At 44.5% G+C, this 18,971-nt stretch overlaps 2 protein-coding genes across 7 annotated transcripts in view; one reads left to right on the top strand and one right to left on the bottom strand.

The window, feature by feature from the left end:
• Positions 1-343: 343 nt before the first annotated feature.
• Positions 344-3,817, top strand: insm1b (insulinoma-associated 1b). The gene has a single exon (XM_056393869.1). It carries the CDS (start codon positions 1,280-1,282, stop codon positions 2,768-2,770), a length of 1,491 nt encoding a protein of 496 aa, XP_056249844.1. The 5' UTR covers positions 344-1,279; the 3' UTR covers positions 2,771-3,817.
• A 1,969-nt stretch (positions 3,818-5,786) lies between these two features.
• ralgapa2 (Ral GTPase activating protein catalytic subunit alpha 2) overlaps positions 5,787-18,971 on the bottom strand; it is a 92,447-nt gene continuing 79,262 nt past the window's right edge. For 3 of the 6 annotated variants that reach the window (XM_056392958.1, XM_056392963.1, XM_056392961.1), the window contains 2 exons: positions 14,835-14,956; positions 5,787-8,707 (listed from right to left, as the gene is read on the bottom strand). In XM_056392958.1, coding sequence (XP_056248933.1) covers positions 8,550-8,707; positions 14,835-14,956 — 280 coding nt within the window. In that variant the 3' untranslated portion in view covers positions 5,787-8,549. Of the gene's footprint in view, positions 8,708-10,867; positions 10,910-11,876; positions 11,937-14,834; positions 14,957-18,971 lie in introns of all 6 variants that reach the window. The other 3 variants (XM_056392960.1, XM_056392964.1, XM_056392962.1) reach the window with 3 other exon arrangements.

The raw sequence follows: 18,971 nt of genomic DNA, 5'->3' as shown, positions 1-18,971 counted from the left end.
TAAATGTTGAAGTATTTTCATTAGAATGGACCCATATTCAGCAATTAAATTAACATCCTTAAAATAGCACATATTTGTACAAATAGTTCCAGACTGTGGTCAGCAACAACAGCAGTAGCAGCTACATTTTAGCTTTGGATGTCTGTGCAGCATTTTGCAACACAACCCTTCGGATGCGGCCTTCTTTGTCTGGAGCACTGATTCCGCCCAGCACGCGTCTAGCTGTGGGCCAGATTGGCCGTGAGTCCCGTTTCACAGTTAAGAGGTCAATTTGCCTTTCAAACGAAAAAAAAAAAAAAAAGACAGGGATATCCAAGCACGGGCAGACGTGGCTATTGTGCACAAAGACCACAGGGCCTTCTTATTACTTATGTATGCAGCGAGATGTCTGATTTATATGTCGAGTTAAACTACCGAGACAGACACGTGCCCTAAAATAAAGAAACACTCCCTCTATGGTGTTTATTTAAGACATAATAAAACAATGGTCTATAAAAAACTGGGCTATATAGTTTGCTGTTAGGCCTGCGTAATGTGCGTAAAAACCGTGCGTAAAAGAGGCTGGAGTATTGATAGAAATATAAACAGCTGTGAGCCGTGTGGGGGCAAACACAATCTTGGGAGAACCTGCACATCAGGCATGGTTTTACAGTCACGTCTATGAGGCGAGGCGCCTCTTTGAACAACATCACAGGAGAAAATGAACCAAACCGATCTTTTGGTTTGTATTTAACCAAGCTTGTCTCGTCCCCGTCTTAATTCTAAATTGTGATGATTGTGGCAGTGACGGACATTTCCTTTTGGCAGCTCTGGGGCCCCCAGAGGAGAGCCACAAAGCCGTGGCACGTGTGCATTTGTATAGGGGCCCATCAGACCGTAAAAAGAGGAGGGTCCCGGCGTGTGCCTCTGTCGGGGAGGGGCTGAGCGCACACGTTAATGTAATAAACCGCCAGTACATCTGCTAAGCTATCTACACATCCTCCAACGAAATCCACCAAACCCAGGCTCTGAGCCCTCCCACAATCAAATCCACTGGGGTCTTGGTTTCATCCGATTGGTCGGGGATGCTGCAACAGGGGGGGCGAGAACAATAGCATCATTCCGGCATAAAAAGAGTGGAGCTATGCCTTGGAGACGAAAACATTTCAGCAACAGAAGGATCAATATACTAGGGAGAGAAAGTCCCATAAGCTTCTAGTGTTGCCATATTTTTAACAAACCTGGATACTCAAGACTTCACCCACCTCCCCGAAGTGCCTTTCCGCTGTCACTCGCCAAGATGCCCAAAGGATTCCTGGTAAAACGAAACAAGAAATCTGCACATGTTTCCTACAGGACTCGGTCAGACGAAGATGACCTCCAGGAGCCACCCACCCCAGCTGCCTTGCCGAGTCAGACGGACCCCTCCCCGCCGATGTCCGTGGCGTCCAGTCCGGACCGCGCCGCAGCATCGCCGGATTTCACAGCAGCTGACGCGCCGGTGCCAAGACTGGAGAAGCCGGCACAGTTCGGGAACCCAGAGGCGGTGTGCCAAGCCCTCTACAGCCCCACCCGGCCCATCAGCAAGGAGCACGACAGGGGATATTTTGAGCGAAGTTTCAATCTAGGCTCGCCTATTTCTGCCGAGTCATTCCCGACACCTGCCTCCCTCTCCGGCCTGGACCATCTCCTGTACGCCCCGGTCGACCTGAAAATCGGTACCAGCAACAGCAGCCGCAGCGGCACCACCAGCAGCCTCCCGGCACCAAGCAACCGGGTCGGCACCAAAAGACCCGCAGCTGACGGTACAGAGCGCAAATCTAAACCCGCCTCCAAAAAACCCAAAGCCATTAGAAAACTCAACTTTGAAGACGAGGTGACGACTTCTCCCGTGCTTGGTCTCAAAATCAAAGAGGGGCCGGTGGAGATGAAGCCAAGGGCGCAGTCCTCCGGAGGAAACAAGCCTTTGGGGGAGTTTGTGTGTCAGCTGTGCAAGGAGGCGTACGCGGATCCCTTCTCTCTGGCTCAGCATAAGTGCTCCCGCATTGTCAGGGTCGAGTACCGTTGTCCCGAGTGCGATAAGATGTTCAGCTGCCCGGCCAACCTCGCCTCTCACCGCCGCTGGCACAAACCCCGGACCACCGGCGCACCGGCGATGCCACCCGCACAGGGCATCAAACCTGAAATGGCCAAAATGCCACCGCTAGGTGTCAAGTCAGTCTCCGACGAAGCCAAAGACATGAGTGACAGAGACACCCCGAGTCCAGGTCTGTCCGAGTCGGGCTCTGAAGATGGCTCATATGACTGCCAGTACTGCGGGAAGAGGTTTAAGCGACAGGCATACCTAAGAAAACACATCATGGGACACCAGGCCTTGCAAAAGAAAGTGCTGGAGGAGCAAGGGTTTCAAACCAGCGACCGCGCTGCAGAGCAGATACCGGTGTCATCCTCCTCCTCCACTGCATCATCATCATCATCATCATCATCATCATCATCATCATCCTCCTCCTCCTCTTCCTCCTCCTCCTCAGAAGAAGCCTCAAACCAAAGCCCTCTCAATCTGAGCCCGGTGGACTGCCTGCTGTGCCCGGTGTGCGGGGAGAGTTTCACCAGCAGGGCCGGCCAGGAGCGACACCTGCGCCTCATGCACTCCTCCCAGATTTACCCGTGCAAATACTGCCCAGCCACTCTGTACAGCTCGCCGGGGCTCACCAGGCACATAAACAAGTGCCACCCCTCGGAGAACAGGCAGGTGATCCTGCTCCAAATGCCGGTGCGCCCCGCCTGCTAAAGACAACACAAAACTCGTGCCTTTGATTGGGGGGGGGGGGGGGGGGGGGTTAAAAAGGAGAAACAAAAGAGTAGCTATGGGGTTAAAAAAATAAAGAGTTTGTGATGCTCACTGCCATAACTTTAGGCCAATGAAAGGCAGGGCGGTTTGATGTTTAAGTGGTGTTTAATGAGGTGTCTTTTTCCATGCCAATCAGTGATTGTTGAATGCTTCTCTCTATATTTGAACTACATATAGGCCTATTTTGAGATTTTCTTTCTCAAATTAGTTTATCAAGAAAAAAAAGAATACAAAGCGTTAGTTTGACTGTTAAAGGGTATTTTTCTAGGACAGCACATGTGCTCAATGATAGCTTCTAGACCTAAGAAATGTCTTCAAATTCTCAGAAACCCTCTGCCCATCAAAGCCTTTTGAATTCACCGACCGTGATTGCTCCATCACTGTAGCTTTACGCTAGTTTGTGAATGACTGAACTTATCAACTTTGTCCTGGTGGAAAAAACAGAGTGACTGAAGCATTCCCTGTTTAGTAGAACCACAAATGCCTTTAGTATACAAATAAGCCTAGTCCGAAATAGCCTACATACACATCCAAATCCCGCTGTATAACTGCCTTAAAAAAGTCAACATAGATTGTTTTAATTTTGAATGCTGGCACATATTTTATAATTATTATTGAAGATTGTTGCAATATTTTTCATCATATGTTTATTTATTTATTTATTTTAATTATTTTATGTAACTTATTGTTGTGTTTGTTGTGATTTTTTCCTGTGAATCGTTCTGGAAGTTTACATGTCGTATAGCCAAAATGTTTTTTTTGTTTCTTTTGTCAGGTTTATGAGTTGTGATAACTGTCGTGGGTCGGGTTTTAATCTTCAATCTCCACAGCTCTTGTAAAAAGAAAATAAAAAAAACGTAAAGCTCTTACCTTAGATGCAATCTTTTTTAAGGACAAGTTATTTTTCTTAAATGTTGGCTTTTATAGCGCTTTGATTGTATGTGTATATCGTTGTTGTCTATCGAAATAAAAATATTTTCAAAAGGACATATGTGGTTTCATGGTAACTTTTTTCAGATGGAGTGAGAAGCAGCACATGACATTAATGGACTTTATTTCTTAACGAAAGAACACCATATTTCTGGGGGCAGTTTTGTATCATTGACATGAATTAGTTTAGTGACTTTAACTCAATCTAACAAACAATTCTAACTGATCCTAGTTTTGATTGTCCCTCGTGTTTCTGTAATTTTCTCTGTGTGGGGAACACTTTGACTGATAGTAAATTATTTCAAAAACTACTTATAAGCTACACATTATCGTCTCAAACTGACATAAAGAATAAGACTAGGGATTATTTACTTAGAAATATATGGATTACTCCAAAATATTTCATAAAGGTCTCTTATTTTGTAGTGTTGTTTTCAGGACACAATTTGAAACTATTTTCCTGCGTGCGTGTAAATCATACCCTTAAAAACGATCAAAATGACCCTCATATATTCCCTCATTTTACAATTATTATTATCTTAAAGTTTTGTAGGGTCTTATTTAGAAAAGTGCTATATAAATATAATATCCCACTGAAACGTTCTGAGTTGCAAAAATCAATTGCAGTTTTGATTCAGTTGTTGATCAGGTGTTTTATAGCTGCTTCCCAAAGTGGGGTCCGCGGGCCTCTGAGGTTACTGCCCAAGATAGGAAACAGCTTAATTTCACACGAAACAAGTTTTAACTGAGTCAACAGGCTGTAACGTGTCATTTCTCCCTCTCACCGGGTCACAGTCCACAACTGCTGCGCATCTATTTAGTCTTCCCTAACAGGAAAAAGAAACCTCAGAAGCCCCCTCGGCCAAACCTTTTGCCTTCGATTCCCCATTTATCAGACTTGTTCGCAGTAAATCATCGCTGCAGTGGCTCAATAGACGCCGTTTCCTTGCCACAGAGAAGCACTTAGGGCCTAATCATAAATTCCCTCCTTAATACCATGTCAGGACATGACAGGAGGACAAAGAGGTGGTGGATCAGAGCTCACCTCTGGAGCAGTAAAACATCTGTCTGCTTTGGAGGACTCATGCAGCTCGATTTTTGTTAAGCTTCTGCTGATTTAGGACATATCATGGCTCAGCTGGCTTCATATCTGACCTCCAGAACCTGAAAAGCATCGAGTTAGTTAGTTAGTTAGTAGTTGGCAGCTTCCAACTGTCCGCATGGATTTAACATGTAAACTTCACTTCAAGTCTTGAGTAATCTGGAATTATAAAATATTATAAATAAAAAAAAAGAAATCACCTTTAGACCGACTTTAACTCCTGAGTCTCTTTTCTTGCCACTGCAGAGTGTGGCTACCTCTCACTTCTCACTGACACTCTGCACCTGTCCAAGGCCCAAAAAACATAAACCCTTTTTTTAAATTAATGAGTGTCACTCCCCCTTAAGGCATCAGTGACAATACATCAAGACAGAGTTTTTGAAGTGTGAAAATAGACCACAACCATCAGTGTGACACATTAAATAATATAATCTGGTAATAATCACTGGGACACCCAGCTCCTGCCCGTTCTGCTGTAAACTACCTCAGAGCCAGTGATTGAGGCCAGAAGAGCCCAGAGCTGGATGAAAATGAGGTAACATTAGGCTTCTTTCTCACCCTTTTTCACACACACAGTTTTAGGGCTCCAATTACAGTCAAGTGCTTTTCTTCCATCTCTATGTGGCTCAGGCGAGGCAGGGCACCCGTAGGTGCTGCAACCATTGCACCTGTACCTCCTGGTGAGGTTCAATTATGCTGGCCTGCCCTAAGCAGGGCTGAGCAGCAGGGGAGACAGATGGGAGGAGGGTCAGGTTACCCCTGCTGCTGCTGCTGGTTCTAACACGGCCAGGCCACGGTCAGGAAGCCCATGGTAACAGCACAGACACACACAGATAAAACCCACACCCACTACCCCTCAAAATCTGTGGCTGCAGAATTAATGTGTTGTTGTGGAGAGAGAGAAAAAAAGCAACAAAAGATCAGTAGAATTTCAAATTGATTTAATGAAATGTTTCAATTTTCACATTTCTAATAAAGATAGCAGGTCGTTAAAAACAGTTTGATATGTTGACAAGTAATGATGAAATCTTCAAGCTTTTTTTCCTCTTTCTCTTATACAAAGATTATATTACAGGCATTAATATATTTATATTCAGAGGACGCTGAAGCCCTCAAATTTGACACAATGTACAAGGATTTCTAAAACGAGAAGAAAAGAAACAACATACTAGGACTAACACTAGCTCGTTTTCTTCACGTATATAAGACACACAATCCTTATCTTGCTCCAAACTAACATCTCCAGTGACTAAGCCACCAAAAGGGGGGCACAGACCCCTTCAACAGACATCATCTATAACCTACAATCTTTAGATCAGCATCCTGGGTGGTTCCTTCAAGTGGCTTTGGGGAAAATAAAAACCAGAGGTGTGATCCAGGCCTATATATCTATACATTCTTCAAAAAAACAAAACAAAAACAAAACAACAAAAGCACAAAAATGGATTTAACTCACACCACCTCCACACTCCTGCTGTTTGGATTCTCTGTTTTCTGGTCAGAGACTTAAACAAACAAAGGGAGGCGAGATGTGAGAGATGGAAGAAAGATGACAGGTGAGCGTGAGGAAAGTAAGGCATAGTAGTGCAACAGATGGGGATAGTGTTGCAGCTTGGGTGGAGCCCTCAGAGGGTGTGAGTGTATAATGTGTGTGTGTGTGTGTGTGTGTGTGTGGAGGGAACACCTGGCTACCACAAGCAGGACAGGTTGGAGGCCTGGCTGTCGTTGCTAGGAGGGCTGTTAAGAGTTCAGCTCTGGCATGCCACCTAAACCCAGCCCCACACCCCGTCCTGTGGCCCTAGGAGGTGACATGAGGAGAGGATCATGGGAAAGAGGAGGGGTTGGTGCCACTTGATTTCATTCACGGATAAAAGACGGAGCAGCGTGCCACCTAAAATAAAGACTATAAACAGAGAGGCCCCACGACTCCAAATCCATCAGTTGTTGTTGTTTTTCTTGTTGTGGGAAGCACAAGACGCTGACCTTTAGAGACGCAGGGGAGGAAAACACTGTTTTTAGACGGCTAACAAGGAGATGTGGTGCAGGGCGTCCATGGGTTGTCTCAAATGATGAAGAGGAGAAACTGAAATCTGATTATTGGCAGCGGAGGTGGTGTGGGACAGCATCTTAGAGGACAGACATTACACAGGCACTGTGAGAAGCTCCCTCAGCAGAAACACACACACACACACACACACACACACACACACACACACACACACACACACACACACACACACACACACACACACACACACACACACACACACACACACACACACACACACACACACACACAAGTGCATGGAGTTAAGATTCACCTGAGGCTCTGGTGGTATTTTTCCTCTAAACAGCAGATGAATACATAAAACAACACGACAGCAAAATAATTCATCAAATAGTCCTCTCTCTATATACATCTAGCAAACAAACATCAGCAAATAAATTTTAAAGCAATATACATCCATGGACAAGGAGAGACATTCTAGTTAATCAATGACAGAGAGTGCAAAAACGTTGTTTGGGAACGTTGGAATGTCGATGTCTTAGCCTCACAGGACAGGGAAACTGATAGCAGAGGAAAGAGACAGGAGGAACTTATTCAATTACCGGACATGAGCCTATGTTAACAACGTCAGAAAACAATTACAAACGCAGTCTTTTCTCATTCCAGTGGAGTTGCATAAATCAAATCATGACACAATCCATCAGAATTCATTTAAAAAGGAAAATTAGAATGATAAAAAAAAATCAAAAACAAATTTAAATTCAGCTCCAGTTAGAAAGACGTCACTGATTGTCCACTCTGGGTTCAAAACAATTAAAAAGCCTCCGACTACACGCACTACAGGGACTCTGTGCCCAGGAAGTTTGTGTAGTACAAATCATTCTGGGGAGGTGTTCCCCATGCATCAGTCTTTTCTCCTTTTCAACTGTTGGAGGATGGTCCCCGAACATGATCCCAACTGATGCTACAGAGCAGGACAAAAACATCACCCCGTCACTAGCTGAAGTGGCATCTTTGACACAGAAAAGGTTGTGGCAGGTGCAAAAAGAGGTAAAAAGGCAGACACATTTATAAATGGATACCAATGTCTTGTGCAGTTTTAGCATGATGCCATTTACAGCTGTGTCATTCAGTGCTTTGTTACATGAAGTTCTGAGATAGATGAGATACAGAAACAGGGTAAAGCAGTCTCCCATTCCCTTACTTTATTAAGAACTTTGTTTCTATAGTGCATTAAGACTGCACTAGCAATGAGAATAAAAATGACATTTTTTTCTGTCACATGTTGCTTTAAGACTTCTCAGTAAAATCAAATCTTCCTATGTTGCTGATTCTTAAGCTGAAACCACCAGGATGAACATAAATAGCTTAGTCTCATGTGCATCTCGATTAACGCAGTAAAACACCACAACAAACGGAAATGTATCAGTGAAATCAATGATTGCCACTTAAATTAAAAAAAATGCAATATGCTCCAGTTACATCTTTATATGACACAAAATAAAAAAAGAAAAAGAATTCACGCAACAAAAAAAAAAAAGAAAAAAGAGAAAAAGAAAAATAGAACTCTTGCAGTCACGGCTGGGTGTGTGAGGTTCTTCGAGTAAAGATATTAAAGGCTGCATCCAGGGGGGGGGCGTTGGGGATGGGTGGGTGGGGGTGGGGGCGAGTTGAAGAGCTCAGTTGGAGGATTTGCTTATAGCGCTGGCTGATCGGCGGAGTTTTCCTGAAACTCTGTTCTTTGTGGCACGGGGCATAGTGGGAGAGACCTGGTCGACAGAGTCCGTCGTTCCTGCTTGGGCGCTGGCTTCGGTGCTCGTGCTGCCGGTGAAGGAACCTGGGAGAGAGATGGAGGGAGAGTTTGTAGACAGAAACAAAAAAAAAAAAAAAAAAAAAAAAAGACAGCAACAGAGAGACACAGAGCTGGTTAGACATGGCAGGGGTTCATTGGGCTTTGCGTGATTGTTGTATATCCCAGCATGCTTTGTCATGCATGTGGCTGCTCCCAAAATCAAGATTATCCAGGATTTTCACCAAGATTCACAAATTTTCAGAGCAAACTGTAAAAAAGACAAGGGTTACAATTTGAGTTTGTTCCACCCTTAAAGTCATCAGAATGAAGATGTGAGAAAGCAAATAAAATATTTCAGAAATCACATGCCTTTTTCACATGCTTGTTAAAAGAAAAGCTGCCTTTCTTCCCAATACAGTGTTTCCAGATGCTTATGATATAAAAAATGATGGGTAACCTTTGTAGCTATGGGTAAAGAAAAAAAAAGTATTCAGTTCGCAGTGTGACAACAGAATGCTTTGAATGAAAATAAAATTACACATTATGCTCTTGTTGTGAACACGTAGAGCCTTCCCACTGTCAAACATTGTCCTTTTCAAAAAAACTTCCCATCCATGATTACGGGATGGCAAAAAGCAATAAGCTGGGAGGTGGGCATGAAATGCTGGTGAGGACAATCAAGTATTGTGAACGCCGCCCTGACTTTCTCAGTGTGTCTCTGACCAAACCCCACCCCCCCCACCCCCCCACCCCGCGTCTGCCCCATGCCTCGAGTTTAAACAACTTTTCTGCTTTGTCGAGATGGCATCTGGTTGCCTATTTTCTTTCCTATCCTTTTATTTCCTGCCATTTTTCTGAGGCATCTCAAGTTGCAGCGGCTAAAAGGAATGGCAGATGGCTGGAGTAACAGACACTCAGCAGCACAGTGGACACCGGTAGCATCCGGGGCCGCGGCTCACTGGGAGAGGAGGGCTGGGCTACGGATGAAACATTGGGTGTGTGTTTTGTGAAGGGCTATAGAGAGAGGAGGGGGGTCCGAACACGCATTCTCAAATCTGCATATGAATATAAAAAAAAAAAAAAAGGGACGGGCTTGGCTAAAAATGTGGGCTGGCCTTATGGGCAGAACAAATCCTGCATTCCCGTATTCTTCTACTCATTCCTACAGTACACTTTTTCTTATAAACTAAACTCCAACTGTGTCTGCTGTAAAGACACAGGATAGACAGGAGGAAGCAATCCACCTTTTAAAGCTAATATACACAGACAATATTGTGGTATAGTTCACCACCCACTCAACAGACTTCCCTTTTCGTTTAGCAGCCATTAAAACATGCTGCACTAAACAGTCATCACTCCCACTGTGGCACTTAATGACTGTGGTTGCATCAGTTTCTAAATGATGTTCTTCTTTGTATGGCCTTATGTAAGAATTAATTTTCATAGTAAGTTATAGAGTGAAAAAATAACCCAGATCCAGAGGAGGCTAATGTGTCATCATTATCGTCATTATAACCCAGCATTTCCGCTCCTTGCTCAGCCCAAACTGCCTTACAGTGAGGTTAATTTCAGATGAAGAGAAGAAGGGGGAGAGAGAGAGAGAGAGAGAGAGAGAGAGAGAGAGAGAGAGAGAGAGAGAGAGAGAGAGAGAGAGAGAGAGAGAAACATGAGAGTTTAAATGGCCCTGCAATCCCATTGGTCCCCTCTGCAGCAGTTCAAACAAGGCTTTGGATGACAAAGACGTCTTCCAGTGCGGCAGGTGTTAGTCTCAGAGTCTGCCCCAGGCAAACAGGCACACTCCAACAGGAGGAAATGAGGGGGGTGGAGGGATTGAGGGGGGGGAAAAAAGGAAAGAAAGAAAAGAGAAAAGTGTTTGCTGGGAGAAGAGATAAAGGCGCGCCACATGCAAAAGCGAGGGCCAGAAGTGTAGCCGTATTGTTCATGCTGCTACTTAGTCAGGTGCTAATTGTCCCCACTGTGCATCTCTCTCAATTACCAGCCTGGCCTAAACAGTAGGACACCCCCCAAATAAACAGCCTGGTTTCTCTGTTCCCTTCTCTTTGTCAGAGCACTCAGTAAATAAAGCTTGGTTAGTGCTGAATGGAAAAAGGAAGGGTGGGGGGAAAACAGCCAGGATGAGTGAACGAGCGAAGGGTAGGTAGTCCGCTGGACGGAAACAAGCTTCCGGTCTGACTCGGGGCTTACCTTCACCATAAACAGTATTTGGACCTTTAAGATATTTTTAATCTAAAAGGGAAAAACAGAGTAGAGCATCATGTGAGAGAGCAGTGGACACACTGACACACACACCATACCACATTGCAGTAAAACACAACACAACACCGCTGAAAAGTCGGGGGTGGAGGCAGCCTGTGTGGTGTCGTGGTTAGTTTTCAATGGAAGGTTTAAAAGTCGAACAAGGTTAACTGATTTGGGTGATGAGTTAATCAACAAGTGTTTTCTGAAGATACCTCGAAGGCCACAACGTCTGGTGGTACCTGATGAATCTGTCCAATTCACAGATTTCAATTCAAATGAAATCCAAAGCACAAATGGTGGGCAGTTCACATGGCAACAACAGGCTGAGAGACATTTAGCAGCAATGTTACAAGTAGAGAGGGTTAGGGTGACAGTAAAAGATGCTGGGGTCATGAGAGCTTTCAAGTTGTTTTATCTAATACACAGAAGCAGTGGCTTTCTCATGTGCAGTTATTCATTTGGAAAAAGTTAAAGAGAATGAACACTGACAAAAACAGTAAAAACCGAGCAAAGCAGTGCAAGGTGTAACACAGTGAGGGGCAGAACACTGAGGATGGAGTCTTGGGGTCCATGTGACTAGCTCATGCAGGAAGCTGTGGTGCTTGACTGAGGTTGCAGGGTGAGAGTGAGGTTGCATTCAGGATCATTGTGGATGAGGCTGTGGAGGATATTGACGAGCCAAAAAGGTAATGGTTGACTGACAGGGAAGGGCAGAGGTTAAATGTCTTATGGCAAACACTGAAGAAACAGTGCAAGAGCACTCAGCAATTAGCATGCAGGGCCTGTATTTTTTTTCAAGACCTGCTTTGCTTTTACAGAAGTGCTAAATCTAATGCAACCGCCAGTTATTTGGCGATGGTGGGGTTCGCAGTGACCTAAATGAATGAATCAATGGATGTTGATGGGCTGTGGCTGGGCGTCATGCCTAGTGTGGAGGAAGCAGGCAGAGTCTTACAGTCCAGTTTGGCCCAGGGGTACTCCATGTCCCAAACCATCCCCGGCCAACGCCTGCACGCTGTCATGGAGCATGGATGACATGTTAGTGGCAGCAATGGAAGCCAGAGCAGGATGGACAGACAAGACAGATGGATGGGTGAACTCGCGTATAACCATAACCACACACACACACACACACACACACACACACACACACACACACACACACACACACACACACACAGGGAAAAAAGAAAAGGCATGGGTGGGCAGCAGCACATTTGAGAAGAGTGAGAATGAGGAGCAGTGTCAGCCAGCCATCACTGCCACATTGAAGCTATATGCTTGATGGGACACAGAGGATCAGGTATGACAGACTACAGCGATAAGGATTTATTCAGATGCATTATAAATGTAGCCTCAAGCATTAAACATGTCATGTCTATGGTTTTGAAAAAAACAAAAATGTGTTGGCTACAATTTAAAAATGTATAAGAACACATGAAAAAACATTCAAACAACTGTAGAAACTGAGAGAAGCTGCTATAGATAAAACATTTAGTCAATTTGTCAATTAGCTGATTGACAGTTTGACATTTTATACATTCCAAGATTAATAAAGGAAAACATGTCAGATTTACGGATAATAAAATAGTAGTCGCACCTGGAATGCCTGTGTTTTCTTATGAACGACTTTAGTTTTTAGATTTTTCCTGATGAATTTCTAATTCAATTTCTAATTTATTTGAATTAAAAAAAAAAAAAAAAAAACTTTACACACTATATCCCAGTCTCACACTCACAGTATATTTTGAATGTTTGTCCAAGCACCTCAGAGAGGCAACAGGATGTTCACACATTCACACAACAGTGGAATATTCACAACACAAGATGCTGCATGTCCAAGGCTGTTCCATACAACAGAAATATTGTTGATGTCTTATGCGTCATTTTATATCTTCTCTGCCAAAGTTCAGCCTTATAAATCTGGTACTTTGAGAAATAACTCCACTTGAATTAAAACCCAGTTCTGATTGGCCCAGAAATCTGTCTTAAAACAATTCTCACATTCCCTAAGAGTATGATTTGTTGCTGTAATTGAACCCTCTGTCCATACCGGCCACAGAGAGAATTTTGTACTAAAAAAAGGTGTGTATTGGCTTTGGCTGAACGTTAGAATGCATTTTGACACAGTGGATTTCGTCCCCCCTCACTTTGAAGCTGCGTTAGGAGAAGTTCAACAGCCAGTGCTGGTTTCTTTTAACTAGGTTTGAAAATATGTGAAACTTTAACTCCATTCTATAGAAAATGGCTGAGCAAAGGTGATTTGAGAAATGACTCAACAACACTCTTATACTGGATAACCTACAAAAAAATGCATTACAGTATCCTAGGAAGCAAGTGCTTCCTGAATAAAATATGAATGGACACATACGCACACACACGCACGCACACACACGCACACGCACACGCACACGCACACACACACACACACACACACACACACACACACACACACACACACACACACACTCACATTAATCTATTAATCTATTTTCATGCACAGATTCCCGGAGAAATACAAATTACCATTCAGAACGAGTTTCCGCAGCAGTGAGGGTGACACAACAGCCTCACAGACTTCATTATGTTACGGCCTCTCACATTAGCCGCAGCGTTATGTCCCATGCTGTGAAACATTATTTTCAAGCCTGGCTAACCTCTCTAACCTCTTCCTGTCCAGCCACAAAGGAAGCCATGATTGAAATAGTCCACAACGCCAGCACCAGCTGACATGATGGACCAAGCTTTGGGCGATTACAACATGTTCTTTCTTTTTATTCTTCTGTATCAGTATCTATGTTTCCCCCTCAGTCCTTCTCTCTAAGCTGGTTTAGTGCTGAGGATGAGAGGAGGTGACTAGAGGTCAGTCTGGGCGGATTTTACACCTCTGCAGGAGACATGGACAAACAGTATGGTAACGTGGCTGACCACCTCTTGCCTGCCTGAATATCGCACCTGCTGTCTGACAATCTGAAGTCCTACGCACACACACACACACACACACAATCACACAATCACACATACACACAGTCTAGGACATTCACAATTAACGATAAAGAACATGATAAAAATATGACTAAACTTTAAAATGTCTACAAAACATAAGCACTGACAGATTTGAAAATGAAAAGACATTATGGTGTCGTATTGTGGAGTGCTTTCCGTGTCAAAACAGAACGTGTGTCGGGATCCAATAGAGTGGAAAAGTGCAATTCTGTATTGATTTCAGTGCTGTTGCAGATCGATCAGAGCTGGTACAAGTAGGAAGAACAAGATAAGACACGTTTTCCATTCTATTCATCACGGACTGATAAGAGTGCTGTGCTGACATCCGCGAGCTGCTGTTTGCCGGGCGGATCTCTTAAGTGTTGGTGAATGAGCTCATGAAGTCGCATGCACACACACACACACACATACACGAACGCACGCATGCACCCACACACAAACACGCACTCTGCAGCCGCCGTTTAACAAGGCTGCTTATATTCACAGGAAAGTAACTGCACAGAAAGATGCAGTTGGAAACGAGAAGAGATGAACAAAGTAGCGTGAGAGGGGCTTGAGGAAGTGGAGAAAGCGGAGTGTTTGAAGTCAGTCGGATAGCGTGAAGAGCCCGGGCCCGTCGTTTGATATTCATCAGTGAGCGTAGGCGTGGAAGAAGAGTGGAGAGAATGAGCAGGGTGGAGGAGGAGGTGAAGGGGGCAAACAGGTGTGCTGTGGAGGAGGAGGAGGAGGAGGAGGAGAGACTAATATGGAAAAAGAGGCAAGAAAAGAGATGACGAAGAAGGGGGAAAGAAGGCATGAGGGGAAACAGTGGAGACGCGATGAAGCAGTGGTGAGACGGAGAGACAGAAAGAGATGGAGTGGAAAGAACTTAAAGGAGAACAGATGTGCAGCTTGGCTCATTTCTCACCTGTCCCACTCATTGGGTAGCCAGGAGAGGGGGAGAAGACCTGCGAGGCAAAGTCTTCAAAGGTCATGACCTCTCTATGGTTCTGAACAATGGCCTCCAAGTAGAGCGCCCGCTCCTCATAGCTGGTTAGCTCTTGTTAAGGGACACAACATTATGGCATGTTGGAGAAGAGATAAAACACGGCAACAAAGTCAAGTTTACATGCAATTATACACAGTTCACATAAAATAATCACATTTCTGAATACTGTTAAAACTTCCATTTGTGTATTGCACAGTTCATCAGTTGGGAACAAATCATAGGATGGGTTACAAATTGAATTTTTTCAGTGGTGCACTGCAGATATACACTGTAGTGTGAGAGCGGGCTGGGAGAGCGAGAGGCAGCTTTACTGGGCAGGGTGGCTTCACCATCACCAGCCCAGCCAGAGGCAGAGATGGAATAATCAGCCATGCCACACAGCCCCAAAATGAGAAAGCAGTCTCCAAAATAATCGTAAAAAAGAAAGAAAGAATACATCACTACTGGCGTGATGCTCCGAACCTCTCCACTCCCCCTCTCTCATCCCTCTCTTCTCTCTAATAGAACCCCTGCTGCAGGCAGCATGTCTAGGACCACCCTCCCCGATGTGCTGCCTGCCACTTCTCCGTGCCATCAGGGGGAAAATTGGAGCCATTTGAAATTCAGAGTGACAAGCAGTGACTGGAGCCTGGGCAGCCAGCATGCAGGATGGATGGCCGGATTTGAAATGGGAAAGCTCAGATATATAAATAAATAAGAAAAATAAATAAATAAGCCTGCAAAATGGCTGCCGGGTGAGGGTGGAAAACATTCTGATGGCCATTATCATATCATTATCATAGATATATCGTGCTAAGTCTGTTGTGGAATGGAGGCAAGTGCTGGATAAAATATGGTGCAGGGAACTATTGGAGCAAAAAGGTCTATCTGATGGCATAATGGTAGTAAGCACTCTGAGTGTGTGCGCATGTTTGACAATGAGTCTGATTATTCTCACGGCTGTCTGTTGTGGACATGTTTCCTTGATTGACGACACCTTACAAATTGCTCGACAAACACACGCACTCTCACTCTCATACACACACAGCTCTAGCAACTGAGCACTGACACCCCCTCCCTCTCCCTCTCCCTCATCTCATTATGATTGCCAGGGTGGAGTGGCATAGGCTGTTGCTGACGCCAAGGCTGAACCAGGCTGAGCTGAGATAGGCTGGACTCGGCTGAGAGGCTCTGGTCTGGGTTAGACAGATAGGACGAGACAGTGACTGGGAAGTGGGCCTGATGTGGGCACATGCCGCCACAGCAGGGGCCAAGGCAGCCATGACCAATGGCTTTGAGGGGAACCGTGGCAAAGTGGGGGTGACGGGCACCTGAGCCGGGGCACACCAGAGGGTACGATGGCCAAGGTGCTCACAGGGACAGACAGAGATGGACAGAGGGCAGAATAAGACAAAGGAGAGGCTAAAAGAGAAAACAGACAGTAGGATGGGTTTTGATAACCATGTAAATGGTAGTGATGTTCAGGTCCACACGCCCTATGAAGCAAATAATTATAATAAAGTCTAATATTGTCTATTTAACAACAAAGACAGGAACAGCATTATTTTAATGTGGGTGGCAAACATTAGAGAAACATGTTCCTCAAATAGAAATACTTTTGTTCTATGAAAAAAAAAAGTTACAGATGGTTCTCAGCAATGTTTTTTCTGGGAGTCTTATATAAACACTTGAACCCTTGTCAGCACAGAACACCAAGAAAATCCATTAAAATAAAAGCTCATATTTCTCACCTCAAAGACGAAAGGAGGAATGGAAAGACGAGAAAAAAAATGTAGGAATTAAACAGACCAAAAGACCTGTCAACTAATACACTGTACTTAATTGACCATTCTTTACAGGGCCAATATCCCCATTCAAGACATGCAGAGCAGCATGACTTTAAACACATAAAAGCACTTCCCTGTGCGCTCGAGATCTGTCTTCCAGTCATAGCCAGACATGCAACATCACCGTTTTCTGTCACTTGCTGGAAACAGTGTTGGACAAAGAGTGGGCATCCCAGGCTTTGCTGCCATGGTAACTTAGGTCACAGCTCTGTGTGGTGGGTCATATCCAGGGTTTCATGGATGACAGACAGAGAGAAAGGATGTTTGTAAAAAGAACAAAATGTGCCCATGTACGTGATAAGTGGAAGACAAAATATAGAAGAAGGAGAGACTTAATGAAAAGAAATGAGAGAACTTACAGGGAAGCCGATAAATGAAAGACAAGGAAGGATAGAGAGGGAAAAAGAGAACCACAGCACAGCGTGGGTCAACAGAGCCATATGGCTGTCCATTATCAGAGATGCAGATGACTGGAGGCCTGTTATTGAGATTCCTAAAGCAAATATTGACTCCAGCTGGAGCAGACGCTCCCTCTGACTCTGACACACGCCTCTCCTCCACTACTTCCTTCCGCTGCCCTCTATCCAAGTTAGCCGAATGGATTACAGTGGGTGAGAAAAAAAACTTCAAAAGGATAAAATAAAGGGAGAGGGTGTAGAATTATCTAGAGATGAGGGAACATATATGACGGGCAGTCGGGGAGATGGAGAGGCGGTAAGGGAGGGAGACTAATAAAAGGCATTTCGGAGATGAGTGAAAGCGAGAGCCATAATCACCTCATTTAAGTAAATGTACGATGCTATCTGTGGGTAAAAAAATTGCTGCACAGAAATCAGACCTGATGCACAGTGAGGAGTAATCTTGTCTCCTCTCCCTCTCTCACTCCCTCATCTTTCTGTTTGTCTCTAATTGCTAAGCCATGGGCACAGCTTGTTCCCCTGCATATGCACAGATGCTGCTGCCTCCATGCAGTAACTTAATCAAGGGATACGTCCAGAACAGTGACGCCAAGACTATGTCCATGTCATGGACACCAAACCCACTGACACTGACCTACTTTTGGGGGGAAAAATAGGCAGCAGCTACTGCTGATGAGGGAGAGCTTCGTGTTTGTGACAACTTTTTCTGGAAAGGTGAATCACAAAATACAACTTACACTTCATAAAAATGATATGTGTTGTGAAAGCCTTCCTCATGAACTCTATTACTGTATTGCAATAATTCTCCACCATATTTTGTGCTATAAAAAATTCCCATAAAGCTGGGGATGAAATATAAAAAGGAAAATGCAGACAGGTCTACATTTCCACAGATGGACTGCAACTCAAGTCACCCGTGACATAACTGCCATTTACAGCTGAACTGGGCGGACAAGCAAGACAAGCCAGTGTTTGGGAGGAGTGTGTTGCACCACTCTGGGAATTTCCAAGGAACCCCTACGTTCCAAGTGGCTGAATTCCTATTAGAGAGAAGAGAAGTAGACCAAATGTAATGGTGGCATCAATTGGGATAGTAACGACAAAAAACTGGATACATGTAGGTCGTGTTGATGAGGGTGGGTGAGTGAGTGAGTAGAGGCTATAAAAAGAAAAGCACAAATCCAATCTATTAACTACAACATTTACACATTTAGGATAATGTGTTTTAGTGGATAACAGTCTGTATCCAGCCTGTGCCCTGCTCTCTTTCTCTTATCACTTGTGGTGACAAACACTGGTGACATATGGACGGCATATGATATGTGAGTGTAGGTGTGTATCCCACACACACACACACACACACACACACACACAAACATACAGGTCAATTATGCACAAAACAATTATGCACAAAGTGCCGCTTACAGGCCAAACAATAGATGGTGAATGTGGCTAAATAAAAACCAGTCATCAGTCTAAAACATTACAGCTGTGAAGACGCATGTGTATGTGGGTCAACATACATGTACATGCATATGTATCTGTGGGTGTGTGCACGTATGTATACATATGCATGCGTACCGTCCAGATGGCAGAGGGGTTGCTCTGGGGGAATGGTGGGGTCAAGCATCTTTGTGGATCAAAGCCAAGGTCAGGGCAGCTGCAGTGGCCCACGTTCAAGGTGAATGGAGGCCTCAGATGGCTCTTCATTAGCAGGCTGCTCCATCCCTGCTGGACCCCATCGGCCAACCAACACCAACCCCTCATCATCATCCCTCTTCTCCTCTTTTCTCTGTCCGTCCACAGGGAAC

Source organism: Seriola aureovittata, chromosome 13 (genome assembly GCF_021018895.1).
Source record: "Seriola aureovittata isolate HTS-2021-v1 ecotype China chromosome 13, ASM2101889v1, whole genome shotgun sequence".
Taxonomy (NCBI): Eukaryota; Metazoa; Chordata; class Actinopteri; order Carangiformes; family Carangidae; genus Seriola; species Seriola aureovittata.
The sequence above is the reverse complement of the archived record's forward strand: the minus strand, read 5'-3'. Positions and strand labels throughout refer to the sequence as shown.